The 26,793-nt window shown below is 38.8% G+C and overlaps 2 protein-coding genes across 6 annotated transcripts in view; one reads left to right on the top strand and one right to left on the bottom strand.

Moving 5' to 3' along the window:
- prlra (prolactin receptor a) lies at positions 1 to 18,693 on the bottom strand. The gene is made up of 9 exons (XM_084745699.1): positions 18,478 to 18,693; positions 9,386 to 9,476; positions 8,333 to 8,465; positions 6,603 to 6,772; positions 3,732 to 3,898; positions 3,224 to 3,365; positions 2,474 to 2,570; positions 1,763 to 1,832; positions 1 to 1,280 (listed from the first exon to the last, which is right to left on the bottom strand). Exons 2-9 carry the CDS (start codon positions 9,453 to 9,455, stop codon positions 243 to 245), a joined length of 1,887 nt encoding a protein of 628 aa, XP_084601825.1. The 5' UTR covers positions 9,456 to 9,476; positions 18,478 to 18,693; the 3' UTR covers positions 1 to 242.
- A 6,471-nt stretch (positions 18,694 to 25,164) lies between these two features.
- nedd4l (NEDD4 like E3 ubiquitin protein ligase) overlaps positions 25,165 to 26,793 on the top strand; it is a 68,553-nt gene continuing 66,924 nt past the window's right edge. For all 5 annotated transcript variants that reach the window (XM_084746319.1, XM_084746317.1, XM_084746315.1 and 2 more), the window contains exon 1: positions 25,165 to 25,518. In XM_084746319.1, coding sequence (XP_084602445.1) covers positions 25,474 to 25,518 — 45 coding nt within the window. In that variant the 5' untranslated portion in view covers positions 25,165 to 25,473. The remainder of the gene's footprint in view (positions 25,519 to 26,793) is intronic.

Here is a 26,793-nt window from a genome sequence, read left to right as displayed (position 1 = left end):
GATTTGGATCATTCAGTCACATCCTTTGGATTCTCAGAATCAGAAGCGTGCCACTGCAGTGTAATCACATGATTACAAATTACATGAGAAGAAGATGAAAAATAAATAACGGCAATTCTGTAACAGCAAAATCTCCTCTATGCAACCATTTCTGGGAGAGTCGTCTGGCATTTTTTGTCTCTGTCCCGGCTTAAAACAGGTCTTGCAATGTCCCAGACCTGCCAGTTGGGTCCATGGTGCACCTAGTAAGTGGGCAGTGTGCACACGGTGGCAGTGTCAACGTAACCATTCACTGCCTGGACCATGTCGTCCTGGACCGGCATGGTAGAGTGAATGCAGGCTGCAGTCTTCTGTGTAGTGGATGATGTGTAGCAGTTTTCTCTCCCTCCATTTGTCTCCTCGTGCTCACAGGGACATCTGTCCTCCTCCACCACGTCCCCCTGGAGCAGCAGCATGTTGTCACTGTCCACCCCCTTCACCTTGCTGTAGTCCTCCATCGGGGGAATCTGGGTGCCCGACGCCACCGGCTGGAGAAGCACCATGTCCTCCTCGTCGACCCTCTGGACCTCCACGTACTCAGTGGCACGCAGAGCGGGTGACTGCAGGCCAGCAGGCGCCTCTTTGCGACCGATGCTGGAGATGTTGACGTCGCTGTGGGCCTGGAGTTGCCGGTGGGCCGGCGTCTGGGGATGCAGCAGATGAGGCTGCTTGTTGCTGAGGCCGAACTCCCAGTAGCTCGGTCCGAGAGCCTCCTTGGTGCCGTGGCTGGGGTGGGGGAGTTGAGAGGACGTGGAGCCTGGTGGAAACAGGCTGTCGGAGAGGTAGTGCTGTTTGGACATTTCCAGTGAACTCTGCTGGCTCTGTTGGCTCGAGCTGTACTGTGGCAGCGGAGAAAACACAGAGGGCCAGGTCTTCACCCTCCCATTGGACATGTCTGGGCTAACCATGTCTCCTTTGTCCTCCCAGTCCTTCTGGTGCCTCTGTGCCTCCGTCCCCATTTGCTCCTGATCTGTTCGTCTCTCTTCTCCCTTTGTCTCTCTGCATTTATCCATCAGCAGAGTGTGGCTGTCGCAGCTGCCCCGGCCCGAGTCACTGTCGGATGAGGAGCCCTCAGACTTGAGGCATCCATCGTGTAGATCCTTGCTTTCCTCCAGCATCAGCTCCTGCTCCTCAGGGATGTAGACCTCCAGGTACTCCACCAGCAAGTCCTCGTAGTTGGATGTGGTCGGGGGGAAATCAGACACCACCAGCGCACTGAAGACCTCCTCTGACTTGCCATTCTACACACAAAGAGGACAATTCAGTTGTGATTTAAATATGATTGTTTGCAGCAGATTATGAGACTTATTCATTTTTCTCTTGTAATTGTTCCTGTACAAAGCAAGCAGTTAATAGTAGACTAGGATATGCCAGACCTATCACCAATCTGTCTCTGGAAAGTCCTCGCAGTCAGGAAACAAATATCAGTGAGGACTTGCAGACGAGATCGTTTTGTCTCTGATCTAAGTTGAGGCTCCAGAACGGCACACAGTTTGGGAAGAATCTGTATCGGTAACCTTATCATCAGTTGTATATCATTTCACAGCAAAATACGTGCGCTGGCTTTTGTGTGTATTCCCTTACATGTGGTCTAGTGCACTCTTAGATGTTTATCTTAACTCAGAACAAACAAGAATCCCATTTCTTAAATTGTTCACCTGCACAAAAGATCATGCAAACAATTCATGCATGAGGCCCAGTGTTCAAACTGTTGCACCTTTACCTTAAGAAGCTGCTTATCAAATCCTTTGATTTTAGGACCAGGGACTGGTGGCAGAATACAGTGCTTCAGACTGCACACATGCAAAAAAAAAAAGAAATCTATGTCAGGGCTTCAGAGTGGCAGAAAATCAATACATATGAGACTGCAATGAAAATCAATCAATACTTCTCTTGCTTTATTCTAAAATCCCACAGTGGTAGCAGTTATATAAACCCTTTTATTTTATGATTATAACTTATGTCTTTCCTTCTTTTGACATAAGAAAATTATAGTTTAGTTGCCATAAATAACAAATAAATGCATGAAGCAATAACTCCGACAAATTACAATACAACTGAACTTATCTATGATGCCTACTTGTAAAATCCAAACTATCATATATATTCTGTGAGTTCATGTCTTTGTTGTAGTCAGACTTTTCTCTTCCTAAGTAATGAAAATTCATAAACCTCTCCATAGCAAAGAAATTCAACTGTTATTCTGGAATAGTGGGTTTTAAAAATAAATATGAGCACATTTCTATCTTGGTAATGGGACAGTTGAGTCATTAACACAGAAAAAAAGTTTGATATGTTAAGATAATTAAGTTGAAAAGTGTGAAAACTACAGCTGCTCTGGTCCTCTGTAGCTGATAACATGTATTTATATTACAAATCAATACAACATGTGACCAACACATGTTGCATTAGGAATTCATGAACGCAGTTTTACCTGCGGCTGTTCATGTGTAGCAACCATGCGAGGATGATGAAGATGAAGGCAGAAAAGACGGTAATGAGGACCCACACTGACTTCTCCCGATGGAAATCTGTAAGACACGACAGTGTGAGTGCTTCAAAACAACACAAACTTTTGCGCCGTCTTATTATCTATTTACTGCTATAGTCATCAATATTATAGAATATAAAACAGAGTTAATGCACAGTTACATAATAATCTTGCTTTTAATTCATTACTGTTAGTTAAAAGAATAATTCACATTCTGAGAAATTCGCTTAAAAATTAGTTTTTTTTCTTTTAGCTAAAAGTCATTAATAAACACATTTTGTGTGTAAAAAAAATATAGAAATGTCACGTGTGTTTTCACAGGTGAAACTCCAGTAAATCACTGCTTCTAAGAAATACTTCCAGTGCATAAATACCTGTAAAACCCAGACTTGTGACTGTTACACCTCTGTTACTTTAAGGATTAAGGAAACCAGTTAATTACTCAGAAGCTAGTAGGAAGATTCTTTTTTTAACCTTTGGACAGAGCCAAGCCAACAGTTTCCAGTTGTGATGCTAAGCTAAACTAATCTCCTGGCTGTAGCTCCACGTTTAAGAGACAGATATAAGAGTGTTACTGATCTTCTCATCAAAATCTAAAATACTGATCTCTTTCAATAAATGAACTATATGTAAAGTATATGTGGTAGATGTACTGTTTATTGTACTTTAGATAACTGCTGGTAGATCTCTTACAGTCAGGAACTTTGATGTAGGAAGTGGAACTCCATTCGCTCCAGAAGCCATGATCGGGCTTACAGCGCACCTGGACGAGGTATGTACCACCTGACCGCAGGCTGAAAATGTTAAACATCTTCTGCTGGCCTGCAAGGTGCATCTGAAAATATAACACACACACAAGAACAGTTACACAGAATCCAGTCACCCCTTCAAGTTGTCGACATATATTACAAAAAATATACATAAAAAAATAAAACTTTATAGATAATGGAATTAATCAGAAACATCTCCTGGTAAACATGTGCCATCTTGCCAAGTCAAGTTTATTTAAAGAGCGCATTTAAAAACACTAAAGAGACTGGGGGGAGGTTTTATCTGTTGTTCTATCTGTTTACTTTTGCTTTACTTGAGAACATGAAACATGGAGAAGTTTGTTACTTTTGGATACTGTATTTGTCCCCACACGTCCAGTAATAAAAAACACAGATGAGGAAAAACATTTTAACCACCAGGAGTTGCGTACCTCCCAGTCATTCTCCTCCTCCAACTTGACGCGGATCTCGTAGATGAGAGTGATCCAACCGGAGCGGGTGTCAGCCTTGTGCGGCGGTTCCCATGACACCCGGAGGAAGGGCCAGCCCTTGTCCTCCATTACAGTCACTGTTACCCTCTCTGGAGGATTAGGCTTGACTGGAGACGAAAGTAAGAGAACGTGAGAAGGAGAGAAGACGAGGAAGGAAGAGGAAGTTGGAAACACAACTATGGCAGGAGTTTCCAGTGTTCCTGACAGACAGCAGTGTGTCCATGTCTCCTCCTGTATGTAATATATACTTCATAGTTGATTTTGGTTTGTTTTGTTGTTGACTGCTAAAAGGGTAGCTTCAGCCTACATCTTTTTTCGGCAGAAGCCTCTAAGTTATGTTAAATTACTTTATTGTAATGATTTTCACTGCATTATTATCAGACATTTTTTGCAAGAGGCTATGCATTTATTTACATGAATTTGTAGAATTATAGGTGATGCTGTTATTTCTATTTGCGGACCAAAATAAATTCTAAATTCTAACAGTTCAATGCACACCTCTAGTGGAAGAACACTGTCTTTGCAGGAATGGCAGAGATAAATGTTAATGTTTAGGCTTTAACTTATCTTCTTTGAGACACACAGTTGTCAGCTGTGAGGTAAGACAAAGATGTCCTACACAAAGGTACTGCATAGGACAGATAAGCAAATGAGGTCACTGCAACTATTAGATACAAGAGGAAGAGGAGCACTTTCAGATAAGCAGCCTCAAGGACAAAGAACACACTTTATATTTTGTGGGTTTAAACTCCCTTTTGGATATTTCATGAACAGAATAACATGCTTTTGTGTTTAGAAACATGACAGGAGAGGACTAATTCTGTATCTCATGCAATATTCATATGTTGTTACATAATATAAAATATATCTGTCCAGTATTTATATTTAATCAGATGTCAGATGAAATGAAGAGGCTGGAATTGTTCTGCTTTTGTTGTTCAGAAATCCCATGAAGAGACCGAAACCAGCACTGTTATACCGTCAAACATCCCCACCCTGTCTGTGCCTTTCATCCCCAATCTCAGTTTGTTCCTACTTACAAAACCCCCCCCCAAAAAGTCATTTCCAAACACAGCTGGTCACTGCAGATTTTAGAAAATGTCACTAAATGAGGAGAAACTAGTGCATTTGTTGAGGACTATTTTCAGCCGTGGATTAGCACGTACTTGGTGCTCTAGTGAGTATTTCCGGCAGCAGGACGCTGCGCTGTATATGGGATTGGCTCAAAATAAACCACAGTGTCACTACAGTTTTGATCCTAATGAATGAACATATCAGCCAATGCTAAAGTGTGGCACTTTTATGTACAGTATATGTATAGTTTTTGGAAAACAATTAAGGCCTATGGCACAGATGAACAATCTGTATCAGGCTTTGGCCATGTTCATTGTTGCTTTTGGTATTTTCACTGTAAACGCCAATTGGCTCACTCAACTTAAGGGTTTATTGCATAAAAAATGTGCACTGTAAATTATTTTGAGCAAGTTCAACCTAAAAAAAAGTAAGCTACCTGAACTTAGGTTGAATAATCAGTTTAAAGTCTTGAACATGAGAAAACATGTTCAATAAGCTTAAGATATTAAGCTGAGCCAAAAACAGTTCAGTCACCGTCCGTACTTCATTTCACACAAAGAACCTGTTGAAGCTTCCTTGTTCCAGGATAAGCACAAAGAAACTATTTTTTGTTATGTTAAATTAACACAAATTATTATTTTTATTAAACAAGTAATTACCTGCATGTCATATGAACATAAAAAAACCAGAGTACATATTTTTGCTGCCATTTTTTTAGTTCATTCAGCTGTCAAAATATATGCAAAATGCAAAATTAATCTGTTGTTTATTGGCCTTGAACTAGTCAGGCTACATCAGACGTAGAAATTTTAGTAAAATGAACTCAAAAGACAAAACTTGCTGACTTAGCATAAAACCTTTCATTTCCTGTCCTTAGATACGTTATGTTAAAAAGAAAAATTTTGAAGATGGTCAGAAGATGCTGCTGGGGGGGGACCTGCAAAAGCAAAATATATACCATATAGTCACATCTTTAAGTTAGCGAATGTTACTAAAGCTAATCTACATCCATCTTTACCTCGCTAATTACATCTGGTAGCCAATGTTAGCAAAATGCTAGCAAAACTAGCTGATTAATCTACATCAAACTATTATTTTTTGGGCCTTTTTAGGCACAGGAGGGCTGAACTGAGAGCAGGAAAGGGGGAGAGAGGCTCAGGAAGTGTCAAAGTTTTTACATCATTTTGACAGTCCTGATTTTATACTAAAATTTTATGCATGGATGAATTGGCGTTTAAAGTGTTGTGGACAAAGTGGTTCCCAACTTGGGGTCTGGGCCCCCCTTATGGGAGGGCACCAGAAATCAAAGGAGGAAGCTTTGTCTGCTCTGAGGTTGTAAAAATAGATTAGCAAATGTTAACAAGGATTCTAAGGTAAAAAAGGATGGGAAAAAACTGGGAATCACTGTTGTGTCGCTCAATTTCTTTTCTATTTTGGTTCAGTCATAATTAACTTTTATTCAGCAGGCTGACCCAAAATAATATTCTAATTTTACTGCTTTGAAATGCTGACCTTCAGTGAGCAGTTACAGCTGGAGGGAGGGTTAGTGCGCTCAGGGAGCATTAGCCCCTGTGTAACCCAGAGTGCCACTGAGCAGCTGCTGTGTGAGTGTGCATTTAAATACACTTTTTTTTTAATCCTCATGGGGAAATTGCGCCTCCAACATGACCCTCAAACACGAGAACAAGTGCAACCCCCCCCCAAAAAAAACAAAAGAAGCAGCACACATTCCCTCACCTATGTACACCACGTCTATATCCACGGGGTCGGAGAAGGTGCTGCCCAGCGCATTGGTGGCCACCACGGTGATGTTGTAGTTGACCCAGATGGATGTGTCGTTCTTGTTAAAGAAGCAGGAGTTCTCTCCAGCTGTGTGGTAGTCGGGACACTCGTACACCGTCTCTGAGCTACAAGAGAGGCAGGGGAACAGCATGTAATCGTATGTGTGTCTGTCTGCACTGTTACATTTCTGGAGAACAGCATGCATTCTTCATGCCACTGTGTAATTTGTTTCTGATTTCCTACACTCTAATTTGGCCTGTTTGTTATTTGTCCTCATTTTATGCTGCCACTTGTGTTTGCACCTTCTTTTTCTTGTCATTGTCAGAAGCTCCCACGCAACCATCGTTCTGCCTGCAGCCTTACCTCGTCTCCAGAATGTTTTCTTTTCAAGAGGGAATCGAAAATAACTAGCTGACGTGCTGTGTATGAATGCCTGGCAACCCAGTAGACCTACGTGCTTTAATGAACACAAGTGGGAGTGCTTATGTTTAGAGAGCAGGAGAATGTGTTATAGGACGTGTTCAGTAGGGGGTAGATCTTGGAAACATGGTGTGAGCTTCTGCGTGCATTACGCTCACCAAGCTTCTTGCTGTGAAGTGAAAAGAAACAAGTGCTGACCATCAAGGATGGTGCACTGTATAGTTAACAAGAAAAATAAAACTAATTGCAGAATGGAAGCAACACACAGCGGGAGATGAAGGGACCAATATGTTAACCTGACACACTGCTGACTTCATATTTAATACATGGGCAGGCATGAGAGCAGTATCAACTTCTTCATCTAACTCAAATCAAGAATGCAAATCACTGAATTTTATAAAATGATGAACTACTCCTTTAATGCAAGTCTTATATTTATATAAAGTAATGTTATATATAAGCTTACAATATGACTGTCTTTTGTAGGGCAAACCCAGTGGACTTTGTACAATAACTACATTTATTCTAGTGCAATAATTATATTTATTCTTGTGTAATAACTACATGTAGTCTACTGCAATAATTCCTTGTATTCTAGTGTAATAACTGCATTTATTATAGTGCAATAATTCCTTATATTGTAGTGTAATTACTGCATTTATTCTTTTGTAATAACTATATATATTCCAGTGCAATAATTCCTTATATTCTAATGTAATAACTACATTTATTCTACTGCAATAATCCCTTACATTCTAGTGCAACAATTGCATTACATTACGTTGCATTTCAGTGCTTACTAAGGTTGTTTTGGTTTCTGTTGTGCCTCCTTGAGTCCTTTTTATTGCACTGCTCCTAATTTTGCTGTACTCTGTACAATGAAAATAAAGGTTTTCTATTCTATTTCCTTCTATTCGATTTCCCATTCTCTGCAGCACTAAGCTCGTCCTCCTCTCTGTTTGCACTCATTTTGTATGTCAAAGCGGTCAACCTCGCTAAAGGAGTAAATGAAGCTTTGCAGGTGAAAAGACACGCCGTAGTCCCTCCCACTTGTCCTTGTCTGCGTCTGTGTTCCTTATCAACGTTGCACAGTTTGAAAATCCACGGGCACAACGATAGCCTCATGAATCTTTATCCTCTTATACCTGTCTGCTGCCCTCAATGCTGCCGAACCACCAGGTAGGCTGCTCACTGACGCCTGTGCCAATCTTAATAATGTAAAGATGAAGTGAATGCGTTCCTGCAAGAAACTAGAAGCCACTCACTTTTCTTTGCGATAGTACAGGGCGTGGGTGGTGGACAGCCCCCCATCGGAGCCCGGCTCCCACCAGCAGGTGAAGGTCTCTTTTTCAGGAGAACGACATCTGGTCAGTGCTGGTTTCCCTGGTGGGCTGTAGCCTAAAGACAATTAATTAAAGAAATTAGAGCAAATATTACACACTAAACAGTGCTTGATACATAAGAAAAATAGAAAACAACAGATGTGAATACCACAAAAATATCCACAGATAAACAACACTAATACACTGTCATTTACAGCCTACCAACCACCAGAAACCTCTCAGAGTCACTTTTGCATTTCTTAACCTGGACCCTTTTTTCCTATATTTTTGTGTCTGAGTGACTAATGGGGACAACAGTCTCTAAAAATGGTCCAGTTTTGGGGGAGAGCGCTGCAGCCATCAGCCATGAAACAGGCTGCAATGTAATCCTTGCGGGAAATTGTGCACCGTCAAAGTATGTCCACTAAAAATGCTTGTTTTTACCACTGACAGGCTCAGATTGTTATTCTAAGTGTCTGACAACGTTATGGAGATTTTTGCTAATGCCACCACACTTCATTTATAAAAAAAGTCATTTTATTATCGTAAAACATACAAGAAACAAAGTCTTGGTTTGTCCTTCTGTTGTTGAGACAATCACTATCTCTGGTTTGGTTGAAATAAACCCTTGATCTAACCCTTAAATAAACCAAGGTAAATGTCAAAATATTAGAAGAGGAGTGAGAGGGAGGTGGGACATCAGAGAAACAGCAGGGTAATAAAATTAAATTTATTAATTTTAAGATGATAAATTCTGTAAATGGAGTCTGGTGGCTTTGACAAGAGTGATAAACTGGCTGCTTCTGGTGGCAAAACAAGCACTTTTCTTGGGGTTTGCATTGCATTACAGCCTGTAATCGCTCAATACTGGAACTGAACTACAAAAACATGGGAAAAGGGGTCCAGGTTCAAAAAGACAGATTTGACCCTTTGACTCAAGAAACTTGAGAAGATATTTAGACAACGTTTCGAGGCCGGCAACATTCAAACACTTACGAGTTCCTTTCGCATGCGGCGAGAAGACGAGCAGCAAAAACGGCAGAATAACTTCCAGAGCTTTCTTCATCTTGGCACCACAAAGCCTCGGCTGTTAGATAATAAAAAGATAATAAAGAAAGAAAGGTGAGCATGGCAGGAACTGTTTGATTTATGCGCTTAAAAATCACACGGCCTGCAATGTCTGATGCTGTTGACCAAAACAGCAGACCTGCACATACTGTATTGAGTCACAACACGCTTGCATGACAAAGAGATGTTTTCTTATTGTTACAATACACGCCCTGCTTGAGAATGAAGTCATGTGTCTAATACTATTACTGCAACTAATAATTATTTTCATTTAGTTGTTCAATTAATTGTTTGGTTTCATGGAAAACGGTGAAAAGTCAGTTTAACTTCAAAATGTTAAATCTGATGACAGAATAGTAAATATGATGAACTGAAAGATAAAAAAAACGAACCATGCACAGAGAATGTATGCTGTTTCACTAAGGATTAAAAAAACATCCTCTCTGTTTCAGTCTACCTCTACCAGCTGGCACATCACTGATTGCGTAATCTGAGTTCAGGCTTTTGCCTCAACAACACAGACACAGACACACACACACACACACACACACACACACACACACAGAGCGGGGAGGCTGGTTTGCCCCACTGCCGCTCACGTGACCTGGAAATCTGCATTTATTTCTCGAGCTATGTATCAGGGGTCAAAGGTCAAGTCATTACCCATGTGGAGGGCAGGGAGAGATGGAGGAGCAGGGTTGATGCAGAGGTTAAATAGATGGAGAGCTGATGTTGCATCAGTGAAAACTGAGCGCTGGCAGAAAGCCCATCACCCTCACATGCTCTCTCTCCTGGTCTCTGCCTGTCTTCTCATTACTGATGATGAATTGTTGCTGTCATCTGAGGATATGACATATTCTATTGACACATCCATGTTCACTCCATCGGAACGGTCAATAAAGTTCTGGTGTCACAATTTCAATACTAACTTGAGCTTTCAATTTCAATAATGTGCCAGAGAAAATCAGTACGGCTGAGTCTGTGATCTCCTTTAAATCCCTTCTTAAAACATACATTTACCTGAGTTTTAACTGTTTTTGAAATGTTGTTATTTCTTAAAATTATTTAATTTTCCTACTCTTGGCTTGTACACAGTATGGTTTTCACATACAGAATTATTTTTCTTGTAAAACCTGATGATTTTTTGACATGTCAGTTTTTTTTGCTGCCTTTGTGAAGACCTTTGTAATGTGGATTTTGAAAAGTGCTTTAGAAATAAAGATTATTATTATTATCGTTATTATCGAAATCAGTTTTTTTCTCTCTTCTTGCCGACTTGCAGCAGCCGCACGTCTGAGGAAAAAGATGACACTTCAAAGACGACACAGCGTAGCTTACTGGCTGTTTTATCACACTTGATACCATATAGACTGTCTTAAGAAGAAAATTTCAAAGAAATTCAAATGGCAGTTGTCAGGGCGTAAAACCAATGACCTGTTGATCTTTACACGTCAAGACTCGATAGTCTAAAAGCATACGTTGAAAAAAATGAATCCATTTGTGACCTTAAAATCAAATGTCAAACTGAATTGTGGATTTGGAGGATTGTAACACCCCTATTCTTGAGTGAAGCTAAATAAATCTTTTTTATCTTTATCTTTTTAGAGGTGGGAACCACGAGAGGCTCCATGAAATTATATTATCACAACATAAAGTCGCAATTCAATCTTATCGATACTATCAATATATGGTGGTTTATTACCTTTTTTAACTGCAAATTCCGTCCCTAAAGGAAAACTTTGTCTACATCTGTTTAATTTAATGAGATAAAGTTTTCAGTATGTTCATCTCACTTCAGTCATTAGTACTGCAGCAAAACAGGACTGTCAAGAAAGACAGACCAACACTGTCAGAAATGTTGCATGCAACTGACAAAATGAATTGTTTTTATTACAGCTCGCATAATCCAACTAAACTAAATGTAAGTGTGTGTGGACTACTGTGCTATGAGTTTTTGGAAGCTGATTGTTAATACATGTATAATTTATTCTTTTACTTTAATTATTTAAATGCATTTATCATGTATTTATCTAGTGCTGAAAGCCTCCTCCTGTTCACACTGTAGACCATGACTGCAGCCCTTGACATGCAAAAAACTGCATGCCTGCACAGAGCCCAAAGGATACCAAAAGGCTAAATCAAATACCGACCCACCCAGCCACAGCCTGTTCACCCTGCAGTCATCAGGCAGGAGAAACAGGCCGTACCACTGGACTCAACAGCAGCTTCGAGCACTTTTAGCCCCTCAAAAATGTGGTTGAAGAGGGAGAAAAAGAACAAGAAAAAGATGAAGTGATAACGTACACCTAAATTAAGAGCAATACTTGATGTTGTGCAGCAATACAATATTGCAATGCATGATTTTGCATCAATTTCCCCCCCCCCAACCGCTAACTATTACCTCAGAAAAAGAATTATAGCTTGAAGGGAAACTTTCAGTGTCTGAAACAAACTGCCGTTTTGATTTGGAGCTTTTCACGCTCCACCTGCACCTGTGTGCTCCCACCGCCGCACACGCCTGACACAGCACGGTTCTTTCCTGTCTGATCTCTTTTTCGTGCGCGCTCTGTTTAGAACATTAACAGTAAGCTTGGGTGCAAACATACGGGCGACACAACAAAGGCCAGCAGTGTTATGCTGTATTTCTAAGAATTTTAACACAACACCTTCTGTGAACTTTCAACATGCAAACGTTGCTCACTTGCTGATTTTAAACCTTTAAACCTGCGTATGTTTCATGCAAACTAATCCTGCAGGTAAATTCTACATTAACAACAGACTTTTCAGCAGTGCAGCTGCAGAGATGTGTTGTCACATAATTTCTAGTAATATAAATTTAACTTACGCTCATTTTATTCCACACGATCATTAAGCTTTTATACTTGTTGCAGGCACGTCATTTTAAGGCTGTCACATTTCCTTAAGACTTTCAGCAAATGATGGTTATCAGCTCCTCTTCATGGTGCCTTAATTTCAATAACGTCACCATGATCTGATAATTGGCATTAAGGTCAAGGCACTGGATTAGCCCCCTGCTGCGTATAGCCTTCTTACGTAACCAGTAGCCCAAACTGAATAAGCTGCTAAGCTGGGAAAGTGAAGGCCAACAGCATGAAGCTCTTCCCTCACAGATAATATTGGTCTGAATGTTACATTTAAAATATATTATATAGATTTTTCAGTTTCACCTCAGGAGATCAATTATGATCATCCGAGAAAACTGCTCCCCAGTATACAGCAGGTTTAAATGACTCACTTGGGTCATTGCAAGACTAAGACCTAAACTCACACCGGTGAACATGAATCATTTAAGATTTATGGCCTCTCAATATCAAAAGGTGAGGAAAGGATGTGTCGGCTGACGTGTCGGGGTAAAAATATGAGCAGCGAAGCAGGATGATCCCCTCGGGCGTGTTTGTACAACATCCCACCTTTGCAAAGGCGATGAATAAGGAATGATTCTTCTTCTTGCTGGGTCACAGCTTTCTCAAGAGCACTGACAGACACAGCTGAGCAGCACAGCAGCATAGAGACAGCAGCAGGCCCGTGTCTAAGAACCTGTGCTCGGTTAGGTGGAGGTTTCCCTTAAATTTTCATCTAAGGATGCTTCAGAAAATATAGCTGCACTGGATGTTTAAAGAGATCTCTAAATGTTTGTACGTTTAATTAACTATTCCCTTATGTGTTGCTAAAAGTCCTTAATAACATTTTCCTCTGAAATTTTTACAGGATCCATACCAGTCTCCTAAAAGTGAAATAATCTGTGGAACAAAGGACAATAACTGAATTAATGGTCACTGAAGAGGAGGACGAGATACCCAGATGCATTTTTTGGGAATGAGAAAACCCACTGGACGCAACTTGTTAATAAGTATAGATTTAATGTTAGCACTCACTAGCAACTTTGAAACTAGTTAGCCAAATGTTAACATAAATTTCTCACAATTTTGTTACATTTTGCCTTCTTCATCTTCTTCGTCTTCTTTTTTGTCCATTTTGGAGAAGCTAGCTAATACAGGCTAACAAAGGCTGTGTCTGAAATTAAAACTTGAAGTGTTTTACGCAAACGGGCACCGGTTCTTTCTGCACTTGCACAAAGTACAAAATATGTCCTCAATGATTTACCGCACAGTCATGTATTTCAGTTTTATATTAACTTGCATATCACATACACTAAAACAAGAAAAATCTAATAAACTAACGGGGCTGTGTTATGCATGCATGACAGCTCCCTTTCATCAGGGCATTAATGCTCTACTGCAGCCACTATCAAATCTTCAGTAAACGGACCAAGGAACTGTGACAGACTTGTCTGACCTTCAGGATCTACGGCTCCACAGTGTGTTCATAAATATGGCTCGTTGTTCCTCAAGTAGTAGTCATTTAACTGTCCCCTTATCATAAAATACAGATTACAGTTTGTAAATCTGGCCATGACATGTTTTGAGTGAAGGAATGTATAAAACAGACTCACTCTGTTTTCATATCAAACCCTTGACCTGCAGTCCTGCTCAGACTGGAACAAACTAAACACTTCCCTGTACTGTAAAAACAAAAAAAACAGCCTGATCATCAACATCAAAGTCTTTCTAGGAATTTTTTTTCCTTGCAGGGGTTATCAAGGGCAGAGAGCAACAGAAAACAAGACGTCAACCTTGACGCTGTTAAGTACATTTCAAGCCAATTGAACTATGCTTAAGATAAGCACATGACTTTAATGTACCCACGGCCTTGGATCTACTGTCACCCTCACAAACTTTTAGTCATACTACTGCTGAGGATATATGCTTTCATTAAACTGGACTGCAACTAACAGTCAGCAGCCGATCAGTGTTACCTAAAGCCCAAGATGACGTCCTCAAATGTCTTGTTTTGTCCACAACCCAAAGACTTTAAGTTCACTCTCGGAGAGGAGTAAATAAATCAGAAAATATTCATCTTGCTATATGTTCAGGTTTAGTTCTCTGACACACTTAATTCTCCATCTTTTGCTCCATGAAATACAGCTGGAACTGATAAATACGGTTCAAGGTTTTGTTCATTGTACAGGCAGAGTTCAAGATTCACAGAAACTATATTGAAAGTACAACAATGCACAAGAACGTATAGACTTGCACGTACTGTACACAACACACAAGTATGGTGATATGGTGAAGTCATTTTTTAGTTTTGCTTCATTTACTGTCACAAACGTCAAAGAAAAGCATCAGATCTTTACATTTCAGAATTTTTGCTTGAAAAGTGACTGAAAGGATTAATAGATTATCAAAATATTTTTGTTTTGTCATTGCAGCTCTACCTCAGACAACACTAAATACATAAAATGGACTTTCCAAAAGCATTTACTGGTTTCTGTGAAAGTGGGAGAAACAGTGAAATTCCCCATTTATTTTAAGCTACCATGGGGCCAAAAAATGCCTCATAAACTTACAGTAAACAAAGTTAAAGAAGATACTAGAATAAAATGCTAAAAGACAATACCCACCCAGAGCCAAAGCCTGTTCTCCTTCGTATAGTTTAATTTTTTGATTTATTATTTATTCAAGGACTGAAAAAGGGAGAGAATGGACTAAATCTGCCCATGCAACTACAGGCGCACAACAAACCATAAAAAAACTCAATCATCTGTTGCTTGTTTCAGCACTGTTCCAGCTGCAGCACTTTCTACTGAGAATGTGTTGTACTGTGAAATTGTACTTCCTCTGTTGATCTGTTGGTCAACCTATATCCTGTGTGCGTGTGAAAAGGTGAGAGGGAAGAATTAATACTTCTTTTGTCATTTAGTTGGACAAAATTATGCAGAGTGCATTAGCAAGCAATTGCCCTACAAAACACAGCTCTTGTTGTAATGATGTGAGGAGAATTTATCGTGAGCTACCACTTATTTTGGTAGCAATTACAGTGTGTGTCATAGCAAGTTGTCACCAAAGCTACAACATTATAAATGTGACAAAAGGTATTTTATCATCTTTTTTTTTTAAAAAAAAGGCCTACCTTTTAAGAACGTCCTGTGCGCTATATTTAGAACATTTTCACTGCTTTATCTTGCTGTCAAGCAGCCTTGTCTGACAGTAACTGGCTGTTATACGAGACAAATATTGCTCTCTCTTGGTCAACCAGACTCTATTGGAAAAATCGGTAATTTTATCTCACAGGACACAGGAGTTGCTGGTCTACCGCTGCCTCAATCTGTTAGTTTGTTTGTTATCATGTGATTTCTGTGAATCTGGACTAACCTTTTAAAACACCAAAATCACACAGCGACATAAACAAGCAAACTAATCAAGGCAGTGTTAAACTAGCAACTCACATGTTCTGCAAAGTATAATTACTGATTTTGCAAATGGAGTTTGTTGGTTTGGAGAAAGTGATATTTGGCTTATGTAACGATGGTTTCCTGTCAGAAAGGGCTGTCTCATGGCAAATTAAAGCGGCGAAAATATTTTAAATATACAGCACACTAAAACTAATATATATATATTTTTAGATGGGCCTTTTTTAAGAGGCTAAAATATGGTTTTCTGGTAACCCTGTCCACAGTAATACATGGCTTAGCTTCTGTGCTGATCATGGATAAGTACTTCATATTATGTCAATAATAAAGCTTGTAAATAATATTTTAACCGATGCTAACAGAGATATGATCTGCAGTCTTTATCATATGATATGGTGTTACATGTAGACCTGTACAGAGAACTTTCCGTTATATATTATAGTGTCAGTGCTAGCTTTCTGATCTGATCAAACTGATGTGCCCTTCTGTTTTGTACCATTTAAAGGTGAATAATTAATTCTTATTATAAGCAAAATCTTACCAAATAAAGGCACAAGCAACGTACTGCTTTAAAATGTCTTTCTAAAAGAGTTCTCGATAGATTTTATGCTTCAGTCTGGCTGTGTGACTTGATAATTACAGCTGCAGTCGGCATGCAGTGCCCAACACTGACTATAAAAAGCCTAAATGCGATGCAGGACTAACAGTGGAAAGAGTCAGTAAGCTGCAGGCACCCAAAATTGTAATCCAGTATTGAGTTGATCAGCTTGGTGCTATAAAGGCAGATGGCCTCTTTCACCTCACCATAACCTGACTAAAGGGAGGAGGAGGAGGAGGAGGAGGAGGAGGAGGAGGAGGAGGAGGAGGAGGAGGAGGAGCAGATCATGACCATGGAAATCCTATTACACTGCTGACACCCGGGCATCATCATCCTCCCACGCCAAAGGAAATAACCTGCCAATCAGTCAGCTGTCAGCATGGGAGTATGTCTTCATTTAAAGCAAAACAAATAAAGAGGTATAACTCTTCAACTTGTTCTAATTTAATATTCTGTGAGTCCTGGAAGACATGAAAAGTGTAAACAGATTCATTTGTTGCAGTAAGTTGTGTGACTAATCATCATTATATGCATCGGTATTTCCCCTCTAATTTTATTTTATAAGGCAGTCAGAATGTCTACGTTCAACAGTTTAGTTTGACAAAATCACATGACCGACTCACATGATCTGAAAATCTTCTATCACCTTCAAAGATGTTTGTCTAAAAATTAACCATCTCCCTCCACCTGTGAAATTAATCATTAATCATTTCACTGCTTGAGCAAACAAGCACCAACAACAGGGCTGAATTTCTTTCTTTCTTCGTCCATATTGTGACATATTTTCATATTATTTTCTACAACAATTAGTTGATTTATCAATTTGCCAATTAAAAGGAAATTAGTTACCAACTATTTTGACAGTCAATTAATTATTTCAATCATTTTTCAAGCAAAAATGACAAACATTTGCTGGTTCCAGGTCCTTAAATATGATGATTTGCTGCTTTTTTGTGATAGTAAATGCAGAGTCTTTGGGTTTTGGATTCTTGGTTGGACAAAAGAAGCAATTTAAAGAAGTAATTTAAGGTTTTAGGAAATTGTGATAAGCTTTTTTCTTTTTTAAATATTTTTTTCTGCATTGTATATATAACATTTTGTTGCATCAACAATCCCAATTAAATAATGGCTTAACTTTTCTATCACCAAACCAAACTCTTTTTACTCTGACCCTAGATTGAATGTAATCCAGTTGCACCAAAGAAAATTAAATTTAAAATCCAATTAAAACTGAGCATAATAATTCTGTGCTGAGCCATCATGAGAAGGCCAATTATGCTAACCAGCTTTTTAGCTAGCTAACAAACAACATAACGGTGCAGTTATGGCCCAAAGGTTAGAAAAGTGAGGTTATGACTGGAAGGTCACCGGTTCAGTCCCCGGACTGGCAGGATAAATGCAGGTGAAAAGGAAAACGCTTGCCCCTCCCTCATTACCACCTCAGAATGGCAAGGTCCTTAACCTCAGTGCAGCTGCTCATTGGTGTTTCTTCTTTTTTTTTTTAGCTAGCTAGCAAACAATATAAGTTTTTTAAAGCTAGCTAGCTAGCTGGCAAACCATATAACTATTTATTTTACTTTTTTCTAGCCAGCAAACAATGTAACACTTTTAGGTTAGCTAGCAAAAATGATAACTTTTTTTTAAAGCTAGCTAGCTAGCCAGCATAATAGCTTTTTTTTTTTAGCTAGCTAGCAAACAATAGAACATTTTGATAAGAAACACACAGAGCTGCTGAAGATTGACTATTTTCTCCCTCTTTAACTTTGACTATGACCCAACAGCATTATTTTATTTGTTTATTTTAATTCAAGTTGGGTAAGCAAAACACAAACTTGAAGAGATTAGTTTTTTAATTGTGCAACAGAACTCTGCTTAATTTCATGCCTGGATTTACTAATGTTCAACCAAGTTTTGCTAAACTCTGATTAGAATTAATCTTGGGTCGAATTAATATTGCATTTAATTATTACTCTCTGCATTTTATTGCCGTTTTGCAGGTAGCCTGTTTGGTACAAACGCTGATGGAGACCATCCGCTCCGGCTGAACTGTTTCCCACAGTGATCTGTCCGTGTTCCCTCCCACTGATTTCATTCACACTGGTCCTGATGATACACTCTGTACTACTGTGGAATAAAAGTGAGACTTACCAGCAGCTGACAGGAGTTTGCAGTCTCTCCCTCGGTGCCTCGGCCGTGTTGAGTCCGCTGCAGGCGCCCAGACGAGCGGACTTACCGACTTGTGTAACTCAATTACCGGGATGACAGCAGACAAGGGCACATGCATTGGCCTACCGGCCAACCCGAGCAGCTTAGCGCGTCCAGACCGAGAAGAAATCGCAACATCCATAACAACAACACTCCTCTATGATCCTCAGGAGGGCGGGGCAGAGGAGCCAGCCTCCTGCGTTAAACCCCGCCCACCCCACAGAGCAGGGTTTCTAATGGCAACACACATCCTGGATGAGTTTAGAAAAAGTTCCTCAAAGAAAAGATGGGAAGAGAATTTGGTGCTTTAAATTTGTTCAGTCCATTTTGTTCCTGACATTTTTTTTTTCATATTACTTTTCATAAGTGTGCCTGTGTTACAGTAAGATATTGGGTTACACATCTTGTGATTATGGTTAAGGTTGTTCTCCAGGAAATGAATGACAGTCAATGCAATTTCCTCCTACTGTAAGTGACAAAGACAAGTGTGCAGTGGTGGAGGAAGTATTCATATCATTTACTTAATAAAAGTAAAAATACCACACTGTAAATTACTAGTAAAAGTTCTGTTTTATGATATTTACTACGTGGCTTTGTTAAATACTCAATCCTGATTGGTCAGTTACAGGATTCTAAGGTCTTTTATTTCTTTATAGCAGATCGTTGCTACGTATAAGAGACTGTTGCTATGGACACAGCTCTGATCATGGACTCTGGAGGAACTATAAAATCATTGTTAAATCACTAAAATCATCTTAAAATTAACATTTAGTGTTATTTTTTGGCACATAACCATGTAACAAGCAGGATAATGTACAGTGAGGTCACTGTTGCAAAATAAAGTGTGAAAATAAGTTTAAAATTAATATTTTGTGTCACATAATTGTGTGCCATTTTTAATATTTTTATTTCATGCTAAGTAATCATGTAATAAGTGGGATAATGTTAAATGTTAATGTTAAAAACGGTTTGAAAACAGACAATCATGTTGTCATTAAAGACGGATTATGTCTCTCTGAATGCAAACTGGTCCACCCTACAGGTGTATTCATATATCTTGTCATTGTCACTCAGTATGTACATTGTGCACCCACTCAGGAACAACGCATGGAAAGTAGCATTGGGCTTTATCTGGTGCAATAAATTGTCCACTGTTCCTATTCTAAATAAAGCAATAAATTAAGCTACTTAAACAAAAGTATGTAATCAGCCAAATATACTTTAAAGTATTAAAAGTAAAAGTCCTCGAAGCAGAAAAAGGCTGCTGTGACTGTGACTACTATTACATATTATATCATTAGATTATTATTTCTCATGCAATAATGTTAAAGCAGGTTGAGTGAGTGAGTATATTCATTATTCTGTGTTATCTTGGTTTTCTCTGCGAAACAATAGTCACCTGTCCTCATACAGGACAACATATGTCCCTTTTTCTGCTGCTACCTTAGTGACTTTTACTCGCTCTACGTATGAACAAATATTGTAAAACGAGTTGTGACGATCAGAACACCCTGTCCTGCTAAAACAGTGTTTGTCCTTTCACTGGTTCCTCTTACTGGGTGCTGTAAACATAGTGAGGTTTCCAAGTATCTGACATCGCTCCCTCCCTCTCCTGCCCTCCCATTATCTGTCACTGAGTTTATCTCTACTTAAACTGTTTGATATGGATACATAAAGGATTACTACACAATTTTATGTATGTTTTTAATTCTCTAAAAGGAAAGAAAATCACATCATACCGATAGAGAAACACAAATCCTCTGACAGAAAGATAGAGTCATACTTGATTTACAGCATGATGTTCCCACTGAAAAGACTGTATCTTTATGTAAATGTCAAAATAATAAAAAATAGGACATATTTTACCCTGAATAAGATTAAACATGCTCAGAAACAGAGTGACTTGATGTGTGGATGCAAATCATAAAGTCTCCCTGCAGATTCACAGTGCTATAGGCTGCAAAAGATGACGAATTTTCACTGTTGAAATACACAAAGCTGAATGAATTGCACATCGTGTCACGAACTGAACTTCCCTTTTGCTCATTGTGTTCACTTTCTGGGAAGCCACACCTTCAGAGATCTTATAGAAACAGACACAAACACGCACGAAGGCATTCATGTCAAAGATGTGGGCTGAGGGAATAGAAATTCCTGGAAAGTGGTGCAGACACACACAGCGATGTGTGTTTGGCCTTAAAAATGCAAACCATCCTCAGATTAAATCATGGGAGGCAATTTTAAACATGGGAAAAGTCAAAAATGTTATAAAGTATGTGTGTTATAAAGTGCTTCATAAGACAATAAAATCAAGATAATAAAGCATTGTCCAGATGTTCAGTATAACATTGTTTTGGTGGAGGTAGTATTCAGACTCAAGTAAAAGTAAAAATACCACACTGTAAAAGTAACCAGTTACTAGTAAAATTCCTGCATTGAAAATGTCACTTAAGTGTAAGTTTGATCGTCAAAATCTAGTGAAGTAAACAGCAATGTAAAGTAACTATGTACATTTACTCCAGTGCTTGACTTAAGTATAATTTTGAAGTACTTTACTTGAGTAGCCTGATTCCATTTTATGTTACTTTGTAACCACTACATTTATTTCATAAACTGAGGTATTAGTTAACAAATAAGATAAATTATTAAGCTACACAGCAGTATATAAAGTGATTAAAATTAGCCCAAATGTCACCAGCTCCAACATTAAAATCATACTTGCTGATCAACTTATTGATTATAATCCAATGATATATTTTCTTTCTAAAATGTGCCGGTCTGTGTAATGAGTACTTTGCACACTTATGCATGTTTTGATGGTAATAATTTTACTGTACTTGTAACAGAGTATTTCTTCACTGTGGTAGTTATTTCTACTTTTATGTGAGCAAATTATATGAGTACCTCCTGAAAGTAAAAATACTCAAACGCAGAGAAGGCCCTATATTATCAGATGTCATATAATTGTTATATTATTGATGCATTCATGTGTAAGTGGCATTTTACTGTTGTAACTGGCTGAGGTTGAGCTTATTTTAAGATTTTATATATTATTAGTATAATCTTTAACAATATATTATATTTTATAAGACCATAATATGTTTTGTGTGTAAAATACGATATTAATATGAAAAGAAACTTGTAAATAGAGCTGTCAGATGAATGTAGTGGAGTAAAAAGTACAACATTTCCCTCCCAGTTGTGGTTGAGTAGAAGTACAAAACTGCATGAAAGGGGAATACTCAAGCAAAACACAAGTTCCTCAAACTATAGCACTCAAGTAAATTTACTTAATTTCATTCAAAGCTATAACAGAGACAAAATTAACCTTACATGTCCTCTTATTGTGAAACAGCCTTCCTGTCTGCAACATGTCAGTGTTGTTTAATCAGTTTGTCTTTTTCTGATGCCTGAATACCAGACCCTCTCTCTACTATATTCTATTTGAGAAATTTTATTTTGATTGGCTCGTTGATGAATATTCTCATTAATGTCTCCAATAAACGTAGTAATTTAGAAGCAAGAATTCTGAGTTGAAACAAGCATTTAAACAGACTGAATGATGGCTTTGTATAAAATGTGGCTTGGGAAATCTCTGCCTCCCCGCTTGTCAGCTGTACTTAGAAGCAATAATGTTATATAATATGGCCATCTGCTCTTCACATTGATTTAAAAGTCCCATTATGCGACAGAGCCCTGCTGGATGCCAGTGAACATTTGAACACTTGATGGATGCCCCCAACAGACAAGTTCAGAGTGCAGATTTATTGCCCCTTTTATCATTTTCTCCGTCGGTCATAATAAACGTTTTGGTGTCGCAGGCGTGCATGTGTGCAGCAATGACTGTGACTGGAGATTTTTGGCGTGACAGCTTGCATGTCTGTGCGTGCTTCATGACGCAACGAGGAGGAGAGAGGCTTGACCTGCAGTCAGAGGTGAGGGACTGAGGTCCTCCTCTTCCTCAGTGCAACTGTTTATAGCATGTGACTTCTGTTTGTGTCCATGTGGTATTTGCACCATCAGTCACTGCACAGCTGGAATCAGAGGGCTGCAGGGACAAACCAGGAAAACCATCAAGAGATTATGACTATGTAGTGACATCTAGTGGCTGTTTTGGGAACTGGTCTGACAAAGTGATCTGGTAACAAACCCACACTGGGGTCTTTATGTAAAGTGAGTGAGGAAAGACATTTGTCAGAGGCCTACTTGTTGGAAATCAGAGCCAGTTAACTGCAGACACGCAGCGCTACGTTCATGTAATAGTAGCCTATGCCTGATGTGGAAAGAAAGAAAAAATTGAATCTGTTATTTTACATTTTTATGCAGTCTTGTAGAATTTAATTACTGATGTAGGCGTCTGTAAGCAGCAGTATAGGGTCGGTGATGAAAGAAAAAACAAACATTACATTCATTCGCCTCTTAATTCAATTCTCAATTCAATTCATTTCGGAACAGCTTTATTGGCAGGGCAAACAGATGTTCACATTCCCAAAGCAAGTGTGAAAAAACCCATAAAAATGTACATAATGTGGATTTGCTCTTAGAAATATTCTTGTGTATATATAGAAATGAGTACAAAAATGGCTTAAAATAAATCAGAATCAATCTTTTTCAACCATATACAGTTAGTACATAGTTAGTTAGTACATAGTGAAACAACCCAATGTTTCTTAGTGATCAGTGTGCTAAATTGTGCACCTAAAGAGCATTTAGTGCACAAATATGTAAGATGTTTGTTTGGTTCCAGTGTGTTCCCCCAGTCAGGATAACAAGCCAGGCCTGGAGGTGTACAGACAGAGCAAGACTGTGCAAAAATTGTTGAGACAGTGCAAAGTTTAAAGACTGTTGAAAAGAGTTAAGCTGCTGTAGGTATAAATATTCACTACTGTATAAATGTTGCAAAAACTGTAGGTAGAAGGTAGAACTATAAAGTTATAGTATATTATATATAGTTATAGTTATAAGCTGTATGTATGCAGAGTAAATGTGTTAGCGCAGTGTGAATGGTCAGTGGAGGGACAATGTTCATGGTGGTTGTATTCCATTGGAGGTCCTTTTTGGGTCATAACAGCTCACATATCTTGCTGCTGTTTTTGCACGTTGTTGAGTTTCACAGTGGGCAGGTGGTTAAAAAGTGCAGCTCGGTCTCCACCTCCTGCTGTGTGCTGTGGGTGCCTGCCCATGGCGGCCTCTTTCCACAGAGAGGTTGTGCTCACTGAGTCTGTATGTGGTTGAGGATTTCCTTAATTTAAATTTTGAAAGTGTGTTTTCTCTGAAAGTATTCTCTGCTCCTGTAGCCCCACCAATCTGCTCTGGTTTGTGGTTGATTCCTTCCAGTGTGTCAACTAGTTTTCTTTTCATTTGGTTTAGTGTAAAGTAGTTTCTGTCTGGAGGCTTTGTGTGTGTTTGTGAGGCGGCTTCTCTCGAGGGTCTGTCTGAAGTTGTACGTATGAGGAGTCCTTGTATCATAGCGAGGTATGAATGAATGGTAAATGAATGACAAAAAGGCATCATCACCATGAGTCATCTCATATTTACTGCACGTAATCTATAATAGCTTAACCATTCTTAAAACAATACACGCAAAGAGCTTTGTTTTAAATGAATGAACACAGTAATAAAACTGGGACTGACTGATGACTGAGAAAAGTCCTTACATACAGGACCAATGAGTCGTAATAATAACCTTCAAAACAATAACAGTTGACTGAAACCTTTACTTCTAGTATTAACTAGTAGCATTTGTTTTGTATATTTAGCTTTATCATGTCATATTACAATATTGAAAATACTTAAATCTAACCCTAACCCAGCAGTCAATGAATAAACAAATAATTATATAAAAACAACATCAACAAATAATAATAATAATAATGATGATGATAATAATAATAATAATAATAATAATAATAATAATAATAATAATAATAATAATAATAATAATTCTCATTAACTGCTATTAATCTGCTCTTAAGGGTTGAATTTTCCCTGGCTATGTCTCTATGCTATTAATATACATTAAAGCCTGTCTTTATATTTGACATACAGTGGCTATAACCTCATTATATCGGCCTGTTTCGGTCCAGTGTGGTCATTAGTTATTTTCACTCGCTTATCGCTTGTTTTTATATCAAATTCTGAATACTGACCTAGAGAAAAACAGAGGTAATATATTTTCCCACGGTGACTCCGGTAACTTCTGCCGCTGCATCGACCTAAATTCGTGATGCGGATCAGTAGTTTGATCTGTGCATGTCACCTGTGATTGGCTGTGTGCTTACAAGCCCCACCCCTAACATGAACGCGCTCAGGGCTGAATGGTAATGACCAGAGCGAGGAGTAACCACCTTCTTGAGAGTCGTTAGCTGGAAATGGTGCTGTTATATATTAAACAAATTCCTTAAAATATCCTGACAATGTTAGCCTTGGTTGCTTTACGAGACACAGCCTCACACACCCCGAAAAAAGCGAAAAAAAAACACACAGAGACGACACACCCCGTCTCCACGCCTACTACACATTTATTGGCTGGCGAGGAGCTTTAGGGTATCACGACGCAGTTGATTGGTTAATTCTGACATCAATCACGTCTAACTGGCACACGATTGGTTCAGCTGTTAGGAGGAAGTCAAGTGTCAAAACGTTTCGGGGGGATAAGCTCGGAGTTGACAAAAGCGATCTGTCTCAGTTGAGACATTTTTTACACAGTTTTTTTTTTATTTTCAAGTTGTGTCCTGGACGGACCACACTGGCGAGGATTTATTTGCATTATCCAGCTGCGAACCAAAACCCCGTGCCGAGCCAAGGACTTGGTCTCACCGTGGATTTGACCACCACCGCACGGCAGAGAGGGGAAAGTGGGACTTTATTGTTCAAAGCTAGCTAGCTCGCTTTGCCAGGCGGCTTGTTTTTGTGTGTATAGCGTGGACCGCAGACTATATGGCTGCGACTTACGAGCCAATATATGGACTTTCAGAAGATGAGGTAAGCTTTATTCTCAACAAAGCTTTGTTATGTAGTCAAAAATGGGTGTCTCCCACGGGGGGTTCAGCCAAAGATAGCTAACACCAACGCTAGCTGATAAGCTAACAAACCCTCACCCACGGTTGCATTCCATAGTACTGTTCAGGCAGCTGTCAATTTCCTGCCCCCTGCGTGTCTGCCTGCGTGTCCAGCACTTTACTCCCCTTAATTTCCCTTACAACTGCACAACAGTGCCTTCAGACCATTGGAATTAAACCATCCGTTTCGACCGAGAAAGCTTAATAGCGTTGCTACATCTTCTACTTAAAATGACTGTGTGAACGACTTGTAGCTTGCCAGATGTTAAGAGAAGACACTGATGTGGAGGGCTAGATCAGATGGCATTACAAGCTAACCGGTCTGTCAGACTTAAACACTGCCTCTTGCCTGTAATCAAACCTGTGTAATGGTGAGCTGACCACTAAACGAGTTTGAAGACTGAAGCTGAAGCATGCAAGTCTTGCGCTGTCAGCTGAGGTCGATATTCACTTCAGTGGTGAACTGTGTGCACATTCAGATGTGCATCGATAATGTATATATATATTTTAATATCTCCTTTTTACATTCCCTCACTTACAGCATGTGACAGTACGAGAAAAACATACCCATCATAATAAATATCATCACAGGCATGACCTTATTCTCAAGTATGATACAATCTATATGTCAACAACAGGTAAATGTGATGTAAAAAGATAAGAGGAAAAATAAAAAATAGATGACGTATAAATAGCTTAAGAGAAAAAGCAGACGATAAAATTAAGTGTCTTTTGAAAATAATTGTGTCATATTAGCTATATGAATGCATTTTTTGTATAATTTGAATAGACTTTGAATGATTGAAATGATGGGCCTGGAGATCCTATTAAGGATGTAAAGTTTCCCCATTTAAATAAATAGATTGACAGTCTGCTGAACTTTCTGATTGTTTAATATTTTCACAAGATAGTATTAGTATTACATTTTCAGCTTCCAGCTGCTTTGAATGATTGGTTTGTGTACCAAAATGATTTTGTTATGATACTTCCAATTTGTTTTTACACAACCCTGGTTGACATTCACAATAATTGAGTTTTTGTGCATTTTCCTTAACCAAAATGCTAACATGTTGACAATGCTAAAAAATGAATAATCTATTAATCATTAACAATAAATAGGTACAAAATGCGTTTTTTTTTTTATCTCATATCTTTCTCATTTAAATTTTTTAAATTATTTTCTCATTTTAAGTTTCCT

Source organism: Lutjanus erythropterus, chromosome 20 (genome assembly GCF_056507025.1).
Source record: "Lutjanus erythropterus isolate fLutEry1 chromosome 20, fLutEry1.hap2, whole genome shotgun sequence".
NCBI classification, from domain to species: Eukaryota; Metazoa; Chordata; class Actinopteri; order Lutjaniformes; family Lutjanidae; genus Lutjanus; species Lutjanus erythropterus.
The sequence above is the reverse complement of the archived record's forward strand: the minus strand, read 5'-3'. Positions and strand labels throughout refer to the sequence as shown.

Coding starts and splice junctions, on each gene's coding strand:
- prlra (XM_084745699.1), bottom strand. CDS start 9,455: ATGAAGAAAGCTCTGGAAGTTATTCTGCCGTTTTTGCTGCTCGTCTTC. Junction 8,466..9,385: donor GCCGCATGCGAAAGGAACTC/GTAAGTGTTTGA, acceptor AATTGTCTTTAG/GCTACAGCCCACCAGGGAAA. Junction 6,773..8,332: donor CTGTACTATCGCAAAGAAAA/GTGAGTGGCTTC, acceptor CCTCTCTTGTAG/CTCAGAGACGGTGTACGAGT.